The 19,827-nt window shown below is 34.0% G+C and overlaps 1 protein-coding gene across 14 annotated transcripts in view; it reads left to right on the top strand.

Annotated features, from left to right (window-relative positions):
- DMD (dystrophin) overlaps nt 1-19,827 on the top strand; it is a 1,142,416-nt gene that overhangs the window by 484,396 nt on the left and 638,193 nt on the right. For all 14 annotated transcript variants that reach the window (XM_088160350.1, XM_088160356.1, XM_088160354.1 and 11 more), the window contains 7 exons: nt 2,019-2,260; nt 3,986-4,166; nt 11,405-11,550; nt 12,497-12,709; nt 15,041-15,154; nt 16,254-16,409; nt 18,774-18,944. In XM_088160350.1, coding sequence (XP_088016476.1) covers nt 2,019-2,260; nt 3,986-4,166; nt 11,405-11,550; nt 12,497-12,709; nt 15,041-15,154; nt 16,254-16,409; nt 18,774-18,944 — 1,223 coding nt within the window. The remainder of the gene's footprint in view (nt 1-2,018; nt 2,261-3,985; nt 4,167-11,404; nt 11,551-12,496; nt 12,710-15,040; nt 15,155-16,253; nt 16,410-18,773; nt 18,945-19,827) is intronic.

The following is a 19,827-nucleotide window of genomic DNA, read 5'->3' as shown; positions in this document are numbered from 1 at the left end:
TTGTTAAGATTTAGTATCTGTGTTCCTGGTTGTCTGTGAGTGCTGTTATTCACATGTGATGTGCCATTCAGGCTTATTCTGCCTCTTCACGTGCTCATTAGAAATTACATTTCTAGAAAATTTAGTTATGATACCACATCTCCAGATGTTCACATGCACTCACAGAAGACAAGATCACTTCTGGATTTCATTAAGATATGTCAAAATCTTTTATCTCTTCATGCCTCAAGGTTCATTTTATATCCTTTCTCAGTCCTTAAAATGTCCTCTTCAGTTTTTGGGTGTAAGGTGGATCTGGAGCTGCTCCAACCACCACAGTTGCCATTGTCTCCCAGCAGTACTGAGCTTTCTATTCTTCTTACAGTTTTTCTTTCTGAAATGCTGTACAATTTGTTTGGCTGGGGCACCATCCCAGAGAAAAAGCATATCCAGAGAACTGCTATCAGGTACTGCACAGTCTGTTTCCAAGTGGGCTGTTTCCAAGCAACTCTGAATGAAATAGCCCTGAGCTGAATCCAGAACAGGATTTGCCAGAGCACTATGGTGCTCCACAACAGACATAATCCCTAATTATCATTGGTGTGGTTTACCCTACAGCATGCATTATAACATTCCTTAGAATATTGTACTATTAAAAAATTCTAGTACTTTTTATTAGTTTCTATTACAACATTTAGCTGTAATTAGGACTCTATTTCCTGTGTCCTACCTTCCAAAATTGCAATGAACTTCACTATTTTTTAATCCTGATAAAGAAATTTTCCTGTAGATTTGGAGTGCAGATTGTAAACCAGAAAACCCATATTCAGTAGTGTAGCAAAGACTGCAGAAGTGGAGCGGGGAAAGCCTTTGTCTCAATTGCTTTAAACTTGCTTTAAAAAAAAACTACTCTAATTTTTATTATTTTGATAAAAATATAGCTCCTGTTTAACTGATTGGCTATTGTATGACTATGTAATGGTGTTATTAAAAGTGTTCTTAAGCATATGGCATTGTTCCATTATTTGAGAATTCTACTCATTTTGAAATCAATGTTGGCCCTATTGCTATGTGTATCATTACATGTCATTGCAACTAAAAAAAAATATTAGGGACTACATTTAAACTTCCATTGAAAGATAAGTTAATATGAGTTTGAAGTCAACCTTAGTTCAAGTGATTTTGAAATATGTTGTTTTAAGACACATTTTCTTATCTTTCATAAGTATTGCTTTACTTTCTTCATAGAAAGTGAAGAAAATTACTTTTGCCTTTTAATTGTTCTAAATAATTACCTTGTCCATAAAAACCATAGTCAGTTTTATTTTATGAACTTTAATACAAGCATGATTATTGAAAAACCGACAGAAATAGGCAAACTACATCAGAGAAACCAATCACTTAAAAAATAACCACAGAGAAGCATCACCTTTGATTTCTTGGTTTTCTTCTGTCTCCTCATAGTTATTGTTGGATGCTCAGGATGGAGGTTTGAACTGGAACTTTGATTATTCCTTAGTGTTTTTGCTATTTCTAAAATGATGTGTAATGCAAAATATATGGGTTGGATTATCAGAAACCTCTAAATAACTGTGGAGTATAGTTCCTATTAATTGTAGTCAGTCTTTTTATAGAAGAAAAGCCAGCAACAGTCTTGTACATTAAAATCTAATTACAGTCCAGGCATAGTTTTCAAAATCCAGCTGTCAGGCATTTTGTGATTTCTTACAGCAGTTTTAATTAGCTTTATGTATTGAATCTCTACTTTCTTCTTTATTCTCATTCTTGTACTTTAATGTAGTTTATAATTCATTCCCATAGCAACAAAAGTACCCAGGCAGCAACTTTAAATATTTTTGATATGCTTTCCCCACTAATGTGTAACATCTGTAGATTCAGAACTACTTGGTGATAAATCATTAACTGGATTTATGAGCTCTCAAATAGAGAAATGAAACTGTTAAACTACCCTAATTTTTTTTCCCCCTTTTCTTTGTAACTTGTTTATCTTTAAGCATCTTCTTCTCTTGATTTTCTAGAGGGTCTGAATCCTGACAACATTAGACAAGCCTCAGAGCAGCTGAAGAGCCGCTGGATTGAGTTCTGTCAGTTGCTGAGTGAGAGACTGGCATGGCTGGAGTACCAAAATAACATCATTGACTTCTACTCCCAGCTGCAGCAACTGGAGCAGACAGCAATTACTGCAGAAAACTGGCTGAAAGCACAACCCACACCAACAACAGATCCTGCTACAGTAAAAACTCAGTTAGAAAGATGCAAGGTTAGAGATTTTTCTTCAAGATTTTATGATATTGTACTTCACAGGTGTTCGAGGGACAGATTATGACCTACAAAATTTCAGTATGAAAATGGACTCATTGGATAAAAAAAGTTATTATTGAAAATATTTGTTCAAGGAAAAGAAAGACTGGTAAAGAAATAAAGAGGCAATAGAACCCAGGATATGGGTCTTTAAAAAAATGTCCCAAATATTTAGTTATTAGGATACTTATATACTTAGAGGGAACTGTGTGCCTAAAGTATTTTTCATATTTCATTTTCATGTAAAAATCTGTCTTCGGTTCCTCATTAAGAAAATGTTTCTCATCACCTCCGTTAAGGATCTGTGCCAGAACACTGTCTTCAAGTCCAAAATTCTGCCATTGCAGACCACTTTACTTCTTACATACCCCGTACTCTGATTCAGTGTGGGTTGTGTAGCCAAAAGGAGGAATATTCTGTCACAATATGAGAGAATCACAGAAGCTGTACAAAAACTGTCACACCAGGTCACTTATAATTCTCCCTAATTGTTTTTATTTATGTTCTGAACCACCACAGAAATTTGCTTCTCTCTATTACTGTAGACAGCTCTGTGAGTAGGGGGCTTACAAGCCAATATTGATTGACAGCAGTATATTGAGGTGTAATATTGCACTATAAATTGCATGATATACTTTTAGAAGTTTGACTTTAAGAAATCTCTGACTCCAGAAGCTCTCAAACAGGAAATATTGAAACCCAAATTGAGATCTATGCTATTACTTCAGTTTTCAGGTATTTCCAAGTGGACCTTGTGCCTACAGAGGTCTCTGTTCTCATGCAGAAAACTTTGCTTTGAATAGCTCTGCCATGAACTGTACATTTGGCTTACTTTGATAATTTCTTTTAATTATCTGTAGTTGCACATGTCACAGTGTATACAAGGAATAATAGCACACCCTCATTGCTCTCTAGAGCTTCCTGAGAGGGGGAGTGAAGAGGAAGGTGCTGATCTCTTCTCCCTGGTATCCAGGCACAGGGTGCATGGTTCAAAGCTGTGCCAGGGGAGGTTTAGACTGGAGTGGGAGGGTGTTCAAAGAGTAACAAAAAACTTTCCTGGAGAGGTGGTTACTGCCCCCAGCCTGTCAGCCTTTAGAAGCCATTTGGAAAATGTCCTTATCAACGGGCCTTGGCAGCCCTAAAGTAATCAGGTCATTGGAATAGATGTTCCCTGAAAGTCCTTTCCAACTACTCTGTGCTATCCTAATCTTACCCTCAGCCTCTAATGTGTTACTGTGAGGCTGCTAGAAATCACTGGGCATCTTCATTTCTCCTTTTCTACTTCATTTTATTTAGTCTGTACATAATCTAACAGATATGGGTCCAAGCTTACTGTACATGTGGTGTTTTTCTCTTCCTAGCCACACATGAAAAGGATGTTCCTTAGGCTTGAAATTTTAATGTACAATCTGCCTTATTTTCTTTGAGCAAAATGTCCTGTGAAAGTGACTTTAAGGTGACTTTAAGCAGTGGTATCAATCAACAATTTTATCGGGAGTAGAGGTCTTGATTTGTGAGGAAAAGTTTAAAATGTTGAGTTGGTTTGTATTGTAACTGATGTATTTGGAAACAAAACAGCTGTGTAATGTGCACTGAAACCCTGGTGTTTTCATGGCACTAGTGATTTCGTGTCTTAGGTAGCCGTATCTTGATTTTTTATTTTTTTTTTTGTTCAAACATTCAGGATGAAATCATTCGAATGTCAACCCTGCAGCCTCAGATTGAACGGCTAAAGGCTCAAAGTCAAGCACTCAAAGAGAAAGAACAAGGACCAGTGTTCCTGGATGCTGACCTTGCTGCTTTTACCAGCCATTTCAAACAAATATTTGCTGACATGCATGCCAGAGAAAAGCAGCTACAGACAAGTAAGTGTTCTTGACAAGAAGTCAATTTGCCTGACTAGCACACATAAAATAGGTGTTTATATTTTGCTTTCCCAGTTTTGTATTTGCTTTTGTGATACTAAACCAGTAGTGAAATTCGGGTGCTCTTTCTTGCAATTGATTTAGACTCACAAAAATTATCAGTTCATTCCATTAAAAAATCAAGGGAAGGTACACTATTCAGAAACAAATCTTCCACTTAGTGTAGTTCTGCCATCAAACTTCCTCTTGTTAGTATGTTTATGGACAGATTCAGTGATATTTTTTGGCACCATAAAACTGTCTTTGTTTATTTGGATTATAAGACAAGGCAGTCCATCTCTGTCAGTCAGTAGAGAGGAAAGACAGCTTAATTACAGGAGTGAATCTGCTCTAGATTTTCACAGACTAAAAATTTAACTCCATAAATCTCAACAAAGACAGTAACCAACTCAATAGTATCTAGTTTTTCATCATGTGGCCAACTCTTTTTTATTTGCAACACTGAACATGACTCCCAGTTATAACATTAGGTGCGATATTTTAGTAAAATTAATTTTTCAAAAGGGGCAAAATGCTATACCAAAGTAGAAAGTTAACTATTCCTAATTAATGATATGTAGCATATCAGTAATTATCAGTAATCAATAAGTATTAACTTACAATAAGTATTAACTTATGGAATTAATAAAGTATCAGGCAAAAAAACACAAAGAGAATTTAACTTTTCTCAACAACAGAGATATTATTTTCCCCTTAAACCACTGATATTTCTAAATTACTGTAGTGATTTGAAATTTGACATAGTGCTAGCTCCTTCTAGTGGATTTTTCTAATATTCCTCCTAAATTCTTTCACAGTGTCTTGAGTATTATTTTTTCAATACTAGGTTACTGTACTGCTGTAGTTATTGACGTGTCCACATATGCAAACTGAAGAGGTGATGATACATGGGAGAACAGAAGAAATAAAATGAAAGTGTCCTATAGCAAGTGATGAAAGAATGAATTGTAGGAATTTACCATTAAAGAGTGTAATACTCTAAATTCAAGATGAACAGTGGGCAAGATGTAAAAATCCTTGATGTGACTATGCTTTATATGCTGAAATTAGTTGCCATTCTCCCAACAGAAACATAGTGTAAATACTGGCTTCTTTATGATTTCTTCTCTATCTAAACTTCCATAATTGTTTGATTGGCCAGATCAAATTTTGCTGCAGTGGGAGGTCATGAATTAACCAGTTGATTAGTCCAGTAAGGTAAATAGTGTTCACCACCTGAACTGTAATGCCATGGACTTTAGTAAAGCTCTTTCTGAGTATTCTTTCCCCCTCCTGGGCTGCAATAAGCTCCTCCAGTGCCCTGGCCAGCTGCAGGAACAGCTGTCCTGAGGTGCAAGCATTGAACAGGCTGGGGAGAGTCTCCTATAGTGCAAGAGAACAGAAGTCTCTTAATCAATATTGCATGGGGCCATGGACAGTTGTTACTACTTTTCTTGTGCTGTATAGATGGGCCCATATCCCGTGTCTTTACTCTGGCCTTACTTTAATAGAAAACATTGAAATTTTGTTAGAGTATTTTAGATCTTTCCATCTTTTATTTACATAAATTATTTGCAATTAATTATTTCCTACAGATGGAAAAGTCTCCTGAGGACTGAATGATGCATTTCAGATCAGTTACAGTATTTGATCCCGTTTTTTCTTTCTTTCCTATACATGAAACCTACATGTGTTTAAAAAGATTTTTTAAAATTCATTATTAAGGTTCATTTTTATGTTAAAAAGACATTTATTTTTGACCATAATAAGAGGTTTGTTTATTTTGTGAGTTTTTGGGGTTTTTCAAATTTTTTGTTAATGTTCCATTGCTTCATTATCTTTTCTGCTGGGTAAGGGTGTTTCTATTCTATTTTTCAAGGGAATTTTTCCCTCATAAGCAGTTTTCTCTAATTTTGAGGATTGTCTCCCTCAAATGTTTTTTTGTGGGTTTTGATTATGTTTTTTTGAAAGTAATGGCAGCTTAGTTTTGGTGGTTTTTTAAACATTTTAGCGTGCTTAGTGGTTTCTCTCTGCTGCACAGTAGATTTGTCAATAAAATAATACGAAAGACTAACTCAGATTTTCTTACATGTTTTTCACCACTATTTGATTAGCATTTCCAGTTATAAAACCTAATTTAAATGTTGAAACCTATTTGGTTGAGGTTTTTTCATTATTTTTTGGTGTTCTTTATGAAAGAGATGCAAGCTCATAAAATATTAAGAAATAGGACCCCATTTTTCTCACTTTATGTTATTTTGAATGTGATGGATCTAGCATTCCAGATGTCTCTTCTCCCCAAACACATTTAGAGTAATGTCTAGAATATTGGTATATAGAAAAAAGAAAGGTCAGACTGAGTTTAAAACTCTTCAGCAATCTACACAAGGGAGTGAAATAGACAACGCTGACAATGATTCGAATATGAATAAACTGATTTCCCAAGGAAGTTCTTAGATTTTGTAATACTCTGGTGAAAAAATGAGGTTTTATACTTTATATTTACCTGTCTTGAAATTAACTGCCGCTGTGTCAGAGAGATTTCTAGAGAGCAGCCTGGTCAGCCTCCCATTCCTCCTGAGCCCGGGGAGAGCTGACAGTCAGGGTCAGGTAAGTGAATATTCCCTGGTTCAAATTTCCTCCTGGGTGGCAGCTGATCCATTCCAGCACTCCTTGAGCTCTGTGACTGAACTTAAATTCCATTAAGGTGTTTCTGCTTTTCAGTCTCACTGCATTGAATTGTTATCCAGTCATGGTCTGAGATCCATGTTCTCATTGAAATACATGTTCTTCTGAGGGAAATTGGAAAAATAGTTAGATTTTTAGCAAGTAACTTTAAAAAAAAGAAAAAGGCTTTTGTCATAGGTAAAATTGAAAGTTAAGATGGAGGTGGAAAAGAAAAAGTCATATTTATTTCCATTTTTTCTCTGCTTCATAAATTTATGCACTGTGCTTTCAAGTTCTGATTCTACCTTTGCAGGATCAGTAATTCCCAAAGGTGAAGTCATCATTGTCATCATTGCTGTTGTTATTATTAATGATGAATTATTCATCTGCATTCAAATTATGTTTCTCCTGTTTATTTCAGGAAGAACTTTAGAAAGTTTTTGCGTTCTCTATCATGTCAAGATTCTTTAGACTTTTTATTTACCCATCCTATGCTTAAAATTAATTTGCATGCACATCATTATTCTCTATAATCCATTAGTACAGTGTCTTAAAGTATTGGATTGTATAGAGCTCATGCAATTCAAACCTAGCATAATTTTATAAGATAATGAACTACAATAACTATAACAGTATGATGACCATTTAGAGTTTTAGTCTGTAATTATTCTGCTTTGGTTAAAACTTTGAACTGCTAACTTATTTGGATGATTTAAGTGCATTGGAAATGGGTTATAAGTGTCAGTGCAATTTTATGATACATAAAATAATCATATACTTGAGGAAGACAAATTTTAAGCAAGTGTCTTGAAAAGTTCATAATTATAAGTTTTTTTTAAGACCTGAACTATGATTTACTAGTAAAAATACTCATTGCAGTTTGATTTTGAGGGATAAAGTTTGCGTAACCTTCTTTAAATGTGTCTTTCAAGCAGAAGATACAGTTCAGATGTGTGTGAGAATTTATTGTTTTAATAAGTAGCATGCAAGCAATTTCTTTTCCTTTATTCCCCTCATTCATTTCCTCCGGTAATTATTTTTTATTTAAATCAAGATCAAAAGGACAAAGCAGCCTGTGAAATGAATGTGTATGAGATAATGTCCTCTACTCTGTAGGTGATCTTGTCCTTTTCATCAGTGGCAAAAATTAATATTTTTATGGATGAAAAATAAGCCCATCTAAAAAATAATTGTACCTTTAAAGATATATACCGTTACAAAAGATCCTGTAGAACAGCTTCCCTGGAAGTGTTCAAGGCCAGGTTGGAAGGGGCTTGAGCAACCTGATCTAGTGGAAAGTGTCCCTGCCCATGATGGGGGTTGGAACTGAGTGATTTTCAAGGTTCCTTTCAACCCAAACCACATTGTGATTCTATTATTCACTTCTGTTTCTTTCAAGAGCTTTATAACAAAGAGAATTGGAAGTCTTAAATCGCTCACATAACATTGATCAAGTATTACACAAGATTCCTTATGAGACTTTCTGGTTAAAAATGTAAGAGAAGGGAATCACAGCTTTTATGAATAAAGACCTTGATGAATTGGTTCAAGTATTTGTATTACAAAATAAGTAAAACAAAGTTGTGAAAACTGCCTGGTTTTAAATTGCATTTACTACCGAAGAGATTTTTATTGGAAATACATGAAGTTCAATCTTGCTAATTTATTTCAGGGAATAAGTCTTTACTAAAATGGTCCCATAGATTATATTTATTGCCTTTCATGATGATGTGATGAACATTGGGATTTGTAATGACTGCAGGAGAAACACATTGCAACCTATCCAGTGTGATTTGATAGCTGTTGAGATAATTGTATTCTCATTTCATTTCTGATTTGGGAAAATATTTTTGACTGAAAAATCTGGTCACAAAAACAAGGAAGTGGTGAGGAAAAACAAAGTATTTTACTTACTTGGAAAACTATTTTAACATGATTAGATAGTTCTACTTATTAGAAATAAATCCTAACTAGCTGAACATTCTGGTTCCAAATGTATGAACTTTCTCTAAAAGAAATATGCAAGTGCAAACATATTTACAGTTCTCAGGGGTTACAGTGTCAGTCACACCAAAATGCATTTCCTACAAGTGGAATAGATTAATACAAAAACATTTTTCCCTTCTGGAATGCGAAGTATATTCTGATATTCACAGTAGTACATTTGTAATTTCCCTCTGTGACATTTTGTTACAGTTCTGTCATGGACCTAGTTTTGCTATATCTAAACTAGGCCCATATTGAGGACATACTAGAGTTTTCTCATTGCCAATTCATTTTTTTTTAGATAATACAGAAGAATCCACATTAATGAGCTTTGCTTATTCTGTGGACTTTAGTCCATAGATATTAGTATCACAAAGCAAATTTTAAGATTAAAAAAAACAGGTCTTGAATGTGATTTTTTGTTATTAACATTAGAATTTGGAGATTCATATTGCTCACAGAGAGGCTGTAAATGGGTTAGATAATTTACAGAGTTATAAGTGGGTAATGTGAATCCCACTGTAGGAGCTTGACTGAATTCTCACCATTGCCATAATGTGCTGCTAAAATAATAAAGACTCTTAAGTGCCATCCTAAAAGTTAATCTGCTTCCTTGTGGATGAAAATGCCGATACATTGTCTGTTTTTTAAAGAGAATCAAAAAGTATTTCATTATTATTATTATTACTAATCTGTAATATAATAAGTGAAATGAGAAAACGATGGTTACACTCAAAGATGCTTTCTGAAGTTAATATTTAATAACCAAATTGTAAAAACACTTGTTTGGTTAAATCAACATCTGTCATCCCATTTGAACTCTTATTTACTTAATCCAATAGTAGAAAACATAACTCATTACAATTGATTGAAATGTTTGCAGTGTTTGGATAATTTTAAAATGTTTATTATTATTGGCAAAGTAAGTTTATTATTACTGGCAAATTATTGGAGGGTAAAAGTTTTATGCAATTTGGTGGAATTTACTATGGCGATTTTCACCTGTTCTGAGGTACTCTTCAGTCCAACCAAAAGTAGCTGATCTTTCACTTAAATGCTTGAAGTTATACATTAGTCATTAAATTTATTTTTTATCTAAAGGGCAAAATGACTTAGAGAAGTGAAACATTATATCACAGTATTTAATTCCATGTCATATTTCTAAATAAGATTGCAGTTAAGAGTTGTATAATTCTTTAACATACTTGAGCTGCTGAAATTATATCTTCATTCATTTGGAGTGAAGTACATTCTATTTGAAAGTAGAAATTGTTTGGATTAAATGAGTCAAAGACAATACAAGTTTCACTAAGGAAAGAAAAGATTTAAAATATTACTTGATGAGATGGAAAATATTTGGGTTTGTATTTCCAAGAATATACTATTATTGATTTCTGTGTACAAAAATACCTCAGAAGGTAAGAAATTCCTGTCATTCCTGGTACCAAGTCCTATCTTTAGTAAATCCCCAGATATATGTGATAAATCAAACCAGCCAAGTCTTTTATGAGGAAAGTTTGCCAGACAACGTGCATACTTCACAAGAGAGATTGGCCTGATTTTGGGAAGTTGTTACGATATCTGACTGAGAATATAAGTTTTTTTCATGTAGCATTCTGTTGATCAACTAAAACTTTAGATTAAAATCTGAGGTACATTCTGCCAAGCACTGTCATATGATGTAAGAAAGCTTGCACTTAAAAATTTTAACAGTGTTGTTTGTCAAAATTACTTTGTGGACAGATTTATTATTTTTCAGCACATTTCTTTGTGAAACACCAGAGAATATTGAGGAGGACACAGGAGATACAAATGGTGCAACTTTTTTTGAGCTTTTACATTCTTCATTATTATGAACAAGTTGGAAATGTTTCAGTTCCAACCACCCATGCTATTTGTCTGTACATTTTTCAGTGAGTATAGAGGCAACTGTTGTTGATGGCAGAGGGAATGTATCTGCTAATGAGTTGCTCATGTGTGAGCCAGATGTTGTCTATTTGCAGCAGCTGTAATGTTGGCACAATAAGCTCAGTTCAATAAAATTCAACTTTATTGTAGAAGGAAGATTAATTTTCTAAGCTTTTAACAGATGTCTTAAATGGAACATTTTACTTGAATAGAAACATTGAACACATAAACATGAGCCATAAAAGGGTAACCTAGTTCTTAATGCATTTCTGAAATTAGATTTTAGGTGGCGTACAATGGTTTGTCTTTGATCTCTGAACACACATATTTAAAATAGTTGTCTTGCCCTATAAGATGTCGTCTGACCTATAATAACAAAGTGAAATGACACAGAACTTATAAAATAGTAGAGATATCGCAAACATTAGAAAAGTGTGTTCAATTTTTAAAATATATTTGCTTCGTTCTGATACACACTGGCCTGTTGCAATCTCTTGCCAGACAGCTGTTGACTTCGATAAGACTTAGTCTTTTATTAAGTGTCTTCTGTCAGCAAGCAGAATAGTGAAGCAAAAAATTGTTTTATTTCCTTCCTTCCTTCCTTTATTTCCTTCCCTTTTTTTCCCCATTGAATGTAGTTTTTGACAGTTTGCCTCCTGCACACTACAAGGAGACAATGAACACTATACTTTTGTGGATGCAGCAGTCAGAAACTAAACTCTCCATGCCTCAGGTTGCAATTGCTGAATATGAAATCATGGAGCAGAGACTCAGGGAGTTGAAGGTGAGTGATCAAGCTGTGGGCACAAATGTCTCAACTGAGAAGTTTAGAAGAACAGAATTCTAAATTGGTACATGAATCTGCTGAAGCCTGTGGATCTTGAGTAAATAATGCTCAGTTGAGTTTTAGGCCAGGACTTCAGGAGATTGATTGCTTGTATTGATTCCTGAAGTTAAAGAATTTTAAACGATGTTCATCATTGAAAGCAATTTTATATGATATTGAAAATGCTAAGGAAAAGCCCTTGTTTGCTCCCATGGTATATAAAATATTCTTCTGCTAGTAAAATATAAATTTAGGTAATTTTATTTTCCTGAATGAAATATGCTGTTGATACGAAAATGATTCTGATTTGCAAAATGTAGCACAGTATTTTGACAGATATCCTGTCAAATTTACAAATCGACAGAAATGTGAAACAAATTTTGCCAGTGGGTACAAACCTTCCTATATCTCAATATCTGATAGAGTTTCTACTCTTGGATGGCTAATGAACATATTGTTTGATGCATATTCAGAAATAAAATGTAGAATATAAGAAAGAAAAAAAATACCCCTAGATAAAGTAAATTTAGGTTGAGAATTGCAAAAGTTTTGAGAAGTTATAAAAAATATTATATCCCAAAATCAGTTCTCTAACTTTATTCTTTTTCTCTATGTTCTGGTTCTTTTCTCAGTGTCAGCATCAGTGTCATAGTAAATTTCTATCTCAAGTTAATGAAATGTATGTAGATCACATCTATTAACGAGTATGAATACCTCTTGCTATATTCCCAGTTCAACTAAAAAAAAACCCTCTGCGTTTTATGAGAAAAACAATTCCAAATTGCTCAGTAAATTATGCCATTGCATGTTTTAGCAAAGGTGACCTCTATCTCTTGCCTGTGCTTGTGAAACGAAGAGAATTGCCTAGCACTAAATCAGGATTCCACTTGCTTTTCATTCACAGGCTCTACAAAGTTCTCTGCAAGAGCAGCAGAAAGGCCTGGCCTATCTCAGCACAACTGTGGAAGAGCTGTCCAGGAGAGCCCCAGCAGAAGTCAGTCAGAGCTATGGATCAGAGGTCGAGGTGGTCCTTGGCCGCTGGAAGAAGCTCTCGGCACAGCTGGCGGAGCAGTGCCAGAAACTGGAGGAGCGCATCTCCAAACTCCAGCGGTTCCAGGTCAGCCAAGCTTCCTCAGCCTCAGCTTATACACGGGGGCTTGTTGCTGTGGGACTGGAGCAGAGCACATTTAGCTGCTTCCAGAAATTAGCACCAAAGTGAGATATCAAAACATGACAAAAAAAATGTGTTTAAATGTCTGCTTGATTTTGATGAGTACAAGATTTTATTTTGAATTCTGATTTTGTGGCTGTTTCTGCCTATGTTATTTAATTAGCAAAAAGCTTTAATTTCATTAAAAATTGCAAATAATGTTCCTCTGCTTCTTTTTCAATGTAGCTGAAGCACTTATTCATGCATCTGAAGTAGCTGTACCATATTGACTTTAATGAATTCACTTACATAATTAAAGTCATCTGTAATATAGTAGTATCTTCTTGGCAGTTTCCAGAAAGCAGAAGTGTATTTCAAGTATTTAGAATGGCAGCATTGGAACCTCACCTGGGTGTCTGTAGGGCTGCTTCTCACTTTCTGCAGGGCTGTTTCTCTTTTTTTTTTCCCCTGTCCTCCTCTGTCTGCCTGACATTTTTGCCCTTTCTTAACTACATTGCCACTGCACATCACTAGCTCACCACAGCATCAGCCATTCCAAAGGAGGAAGCTGGAACCATCCATGTCCAGCACAGGACAGCACCTGTCCTCACAAACAGAGTGCCACATAAAAAGAGCAAGGCATTTTGCTTAAGAAATTCAGACTTTTGTGTTTTCCCTTCCATCTGCCTCCTGTCTCCACTCCTGCCCCTTTGCCAGATTTAGAGATTTTCCCACTGCACTTAAAAAGGTCCTGAGCATCATGACCGTGCTCTGTAGAATGTATTTTTAAAGCAGCGTGCACACAAATTTTAGCCCTTATATTTATTGCTGAAATCCCTCTGGTACACACCTAATATAAAAGTAATTGTCTTTTGAGCTTGTTGAATGACTTCTCATTCAGATTATTGTTTTAGCTGTTGTAATTTATGGAATGCGTCAGTATGGGATATGATGAAATCAGTGTTCATAAACAAAATGCATTTACAATCTGATTGAAAATGGGAGTCATACATTTGCTCTTCATTGGTAGCAGGAGACTAATCTCTTTTTAAATAAATCCCACCAGGTCTATATTCTACCACATTAATGAACTAAAAGTATTCTTGTAAAGGTATTAAAGTTTCATCATGAAATATGATTCTGAACTTTTTTTACTGTTGTATAATGGAATGCACAGTAGATCTTTCAACAGTGTTTTGGTAATTGCCATTCTGAAGTATACTGATAATTTCTGTATGATTAATTTTATTAATTCAGTTCATTTTCCATGGGAGCCTGTTGTTTTTAAATATCTGTCACATTAGGGAATTGTTCCCTTTGGTAACCTATCTCCTAATAGCAACTGAAGCATATTTGTATACATTTTAGGACACAGTCTCTTTTCTAGCATTTTTTTTGTGCTTTAATTCAGCTTTGCATTCAACATGTATTATCCATATGTATTTCATTGGTGATGAAAATAGTTTGATGAAAAAATGCTTGATAATATACTTTTAGAATTTTTGCCATATATATATTTTATTTTATTTTAATGTGTGCATCTGTTTACCTAAGATGGCATTTTAAGGTAATTTTAAGGGGTATTTTTAAAATCCCGTTCTACTTTTCAAGTTATTAGATTACCTATATAATATTGTCTGGACTGATAGCATTCCCTCTTTTCAAGTATTTGATGTTCAGTTTTTTTATTAACTGCAAGAGTTAAATAAAGAGTCTGGAAATAATATTACTATTCTAGTACTAGATACAGTAAGTGAGAGACTCTGAAATGACTCATTGAGTCATTATATGATTTCAGTTTCTGAAGTGAATCTCTTTCAGTTGCATTGGCTTTTTTTCATTCTGAATAGTTGGCGTGTTTTTCTGTGTTGTGTTCTGGTAGAAAAATAGGCAATAGAGCATATAACTTCCAAAAGAAGTCTGAAGTTTAAATGAAAGCAAGGAACATTTGATGGGTGAGCCTGAATTAAATGCCAAGTATGAGTTATCTGAAGACATAGAAGGAACCAATGAAAAGCATGCAGTATCCAAACACAAATGATGTCTCGAAGGGGAAAATTTGAGAGCCATAAGGTTGTCTGCTCATAGACACATCAAACTTGGTCAGAAATGGTCAAAGTGCAGGTTAAAGTGTTGATGGCAGACCCAGGTAAAATTGGTTTGCTGTGTTTGTATTTGCAGACAGTTCAATAATGTTGAAATTACATTGCAATGAGTTTTAGTTGTAGTGTCAGGATGAATTACACTATTGCCAGTCGGGTTTTGTGTGATGCAATGAAATGTCTTTTTAATACACAGAATGACACTAGAACACTGAAGAAGTGGATGGCTGAAGTGGATGTTTTTCTGAAAGAAGAGTGGCCTGCCCTTGGAGACTCAGAGGCTCTGGAAAAGCAACTTGAGCAATGTACAGTGAGTATTTCCTGCCTGCTTGGCAGTTATTAAATTCTTCTCTATGAGCTGAGCTTATACAGAAGTTACACAAATGATTACAGTTCCTAAAAATAAATTCATGTAGAAAGGGGATTGTTTTCTGCAGTGTGTTTCAACCTTTTGCATGTCCTGGTTTTCATACCAGAAGGAGGCGCATAGTGACCTTTTTCTTTTTTTAAATGTATTTATAGCTGGATCACACCATAAAATACGGGAAATAATATGTAACTAGCCTCTAAAATCACCTGTTTATTTACTTTGTTGAGCTTATGAACGTAGCTTTTTTTTTTGGTAAGTATAATCTGTGCCAAAAGATCTTTTTTTTCTGTATCTGTTACTCGTGTGATTTATAAACTTTTCTGACTGTATTAAAAGAACTTGCAGGTATTGTGATTTATATCCATTCTTTTTTTACTAAACTTGCAAGTTCCAGGATGTTATCCCAGCAGAGTTTTAAAGCATCATGAAGTATTGGTGCTTCCATCACAGGGTTTACAAATTCTTTTTCCTATCCCAACAGTCTGTAAGTGCAGTGAATCTTGCAATCCATGATGGCCCCTGTCTATATGCTCAGTGGAATTTACAAGTTCTGTAAATGTTCTGGCAGGATGTGTAAATATTATGAAACATACACAGTTATGGAACTGCAAGTTCTTTCAAACTTTCTCTTAGACATTTTTTAAATAAGAATTATCATTATTTTTCACCATTATAATGGAATATGCTTTCAGAAATATGAAAAAAGAGATCAAGGTATTTCTCATGTTTTCAACCAACAGCAGGGAATAATTTTAAGAGAAATGATATATGTATTTTAACATTGTAGATATATATATTTATAGTGCATACATAATATTTAAAAATTACATAATTTTATTTAGTACACAATATCTTACCACGTTACAGCTGCTCAATCCTTTTTAATCTTTTTGCATAGATCAGTCTGTTGATTATGCTCATTTGACTGGAGATTTGGACCCCAGACAAGTCAGAATCTCAGTAGAAACATTTTCATGGGAATACCATATCTGAAACTTGGTGTGAATTCTGCTTGCCTAATCTTCTGTTCTTCCTTTAGGCTTTAGTAAATGATATCCAGACAATCCAGCCCAGTTTGAACAGTGTTAATGAGATTGGGAAGAAAATGAAGAGTGAAGCAGAGCCAGAATTTGCTTCCAGAATAGAGTCAGAGCTAAAAGATCTCAATGCTCAGTGGGACCACATCTGCCAACAGGTACCAAGTCTCCAGCTGTGACTGGTTATTTTTAAATTAATCATCAGGGTTCTCATTGGTAGAATTTGTCCTGCTATACATATGCAGTAGATATGAAACTGAATTTAGAAATATTAATTAAACTAATATTTTACAGACTGTAATTTAGCCTGTAGCAGTATATATAAAGTATATTTATTTCTATTATAGCACAGTATCTTACTATTTTTTAAACAAAGATATATACTAATATATTACATCTAAAAGCAATATAATTTATAGTTCCTGCAAAACTAGATTTCTGAACGTGTTATTTAGTCATTTGCCAAAACAATCAAGTTCTGTACTTAGTTTTATGTTGTATTCTGCATTGTTGAAATTTCATGTCATTACTCTGGATGAAAAAAGACATTAAAGCAGTTCATAATTCAATAACTCAGAATTAAGAGTACATGCACATATGCATGCATATAAATGAGCCTCCAGTAGTTATATGGAATTCAGAGAATGGAACATAACAGGAAAGGACATAACTTTTAGTTAAAGGCATTATTAATAAATAATTTTACAGAGTAGGGAAGCTAAAAATTCCTATTATTTCACTGATGGCATTTGGATTTTTATACTTTATGACAGTTAAAATAAAAGTATTCTCATGTTGTATTACCTTTACATTTTTTCCTACTTGGTCTTTATTTTATCTACTTTTTTAATGTATATTTTCATAAAAGTGTTACCTTTTAATGAGGTATAATATTTTCTAAAATTTTTATTGTTAACTTTACATGTGAAAAATAGTATTTTTATATTTTTTTGACAAACATGTTATAAAAAAAGGTTGGTCTTTGGAATCTGTCAGACATTTCATTGATCCAGTTTTGTAGTCTTTCCCCTTTCACTACCATGGAATACTTAATTCCTTTTTTTTTTTTTTTTTTTGGTGATATTAATAAACTGGATACCTTTGCACTTCTCTCACAGAAATTTCAAGTATAGCCTTACAAGTATAGAAGTCTGTCACAGTTTTCTTCTGACTCCCCTGAAAATCTCTCTGTAATAATTTCATTCAATTCAAGGCACAAATTGTTCCCTTTGACTGGAGATTTCTAACACAACTTCTTCAGTAGTAGCTATTAAAATACATAAGTAGTAAATACAAAAATCAGTTTGGTTTGTGGAGGTTTCTTGAAAAGATTTGGAAAAATCAGCTTGGGTTGATATGACTGTGAGAGCTGACAATTGGCAATTGTCATTGACAAATCAGATACTCTTTTCACGTAATAGGAGATTTCCTTCTCTTCTGGTGCTGGGACTGAGGAAGAGACAATTTTGCAGAACCACATACAATTCTGCTTTTATACTTACTGTTTGTTGCTCTATTTTGTTCTGTAAAACATTTATGTAGAACAGTATTTATGTTTAACAACCAGTCTTCAAGGACCAGTCTTCTAAGTAACAAACCAATAAATGTCAAAAATTAAGACCAAATGCTAAGAAAATTTCTCCTGATATTACTGAAAATAATGTTTACTGAAGCTGCACCACACAGCAGAATATTGGAGCAATAAGCTCTGCAGGCCCAACTCTGAGGTGGCACCACTACAACTTATTATTTTTGATCCAAATTTCTTAATACTATTGAAAGATGGTAAATGGATCAGTCAGGGGCAGTTTTGATAGATTAATGCACAATTCATAGAATCAGAGTTTGGGATGAGGTGATCTAAAATATTATCTAGTTCTAGTTCTATACATGAGCTATATAACAGATTTATATGGCTCCCATTTAGTGATTGGCAAATCTTTTATCAGTAGTATTTTTCCCTTTAAAATAAATAGTTTCTTCCAGTAGGAGATTGTTTTGTTTTTTTTCTTTAACTGTTTTTGAGGATATTCACCTTTCTGAGACATTCATTAATGACTTAATCAACAGAAGAAAGATATGCATATTGCTTTATTCTCTAGTAAGTTGCATTCAAACTAGTGAGAAGGTCATCTGACTTTATAGCTCAAGAGCATTTGGTTTCACCCTTGAATGCACTTTCAAAGTCTCCTTTGGTTATTCTTTTTGCATCTTACAGAACATAATCCCTGGGAAATGGTTTTTTTTCCAGATTTGTTTTCTGATGATATCAGCATATGGTGTAGATTTTCATTCTAGAGTCATTACAGACTCATTCTGCACAGCCATGATTAGCTAAAAAAAGGATGTAGTACTTTTTTGATTGTCTGTTATTAATATCTATCTAATTGCTTCTTAACATCTGCCTAATTACAGCAATGTTATTAATATAAGATTTAATTTGATTCTTTTCAGGCTAAAACATTGTCAAGTTTGTACAGTAGCTTTGCTTCAAGTACTATGTAATCTTTTCTTTCTTAAAGGCCTATGCTAAGAAAGCTGCATTAAAAGGTGGTTTGGATAAGACTGTGAGTCTCAGAAAGGATTTGTCAGAGATGCATGAGTGGATAACACAAGCTGAGGAAGAATATCTGGAAAGAGATTTTGAGTATAAGACACCTGATGAGTTACAGAAAGCTGTTGAGGAACTGAAGGTAAAAGATGAAATAATTCCTTGAGCAGTGTTCAAACTTCTTTTTTAAGCTCTCATTGTAAAAAGAGTCTACTCTTTCTCTTAGGAAAGTGGCTTTTCAGATCTACTTGCCTAAAGTTAAATATAATAAGTCGTTTGAAGTAATTTTTATTTGGAATATGCTAGAAGATATTTGATATTCCTCAACACTGCATGGATTTTTTTTTCCAATATGCTTTATTGGCTATTGATTTGGATGTAGCTTCAACAATCTTTTACTTAAGGAATAATTCCTAAGAATTGGGTGTTAGCAGCAGTAGAGTGAAACTGGTTTTATGTCTTCTCTTTGCATTAGAATGAGCAGAATAAGAAATGGGACGTTAGGATGCATCTTGGTGTGTGCTATGTATGAACACTATGTCTTTAATATAAGAATATAGAAACAGAATATTTGGATCTCAATTATAATGTTTCCTTCATGTGAGATGAACGTGGCCTTTGGACAAAATGACTAATTTCTGATACATGATTAAATATACTCTTGCTAAGCCACTGGACGTGGGCTTAATTCTTATTTCTAAGGTGAATTGTTTGGCTTGTGCTATTCAGGAAATCAGATTATAACCTGATTGTCACTATATATATAGCTTTGACAATCTATCCAACACTTTGTTTTCAAACTGTTAATTTTACATGTTTTTTCCCAGTATTTGAGAGTTTCAGACATACAACTGATGATCTATTTATTTACTGACAAATAATATGCTTCTGGTCAGAATATAAGGAAATTTATGGGACAACTCAATTATAAATGAGACAAATTTCAAAAGTAAATGTCTGCTCTAAAAATGCAGTTCTATTTTTAGTAACTAAATAGCAAAACTCAATTTTATACATTGCACTGC

This window comes from Sturnus vulgaris, chromosome 2 (assembly GCF_052056855.1).
Source record: "Sturnus vulgaris isolate bStuVul1 chromosome 2, bStuVul1.hap1, whole genome shotgun sequence".
In the NCBI taxonomy this organism is placed as follows: Eukaryota; Metazoa; Chordata; class Aves; order Passeriformes; family Sturnidae; genus Sturnus; species Sturnus vulgaris.
This window is presented reverse-complemented; position numbering and strand designations above follow the sequence as displayed.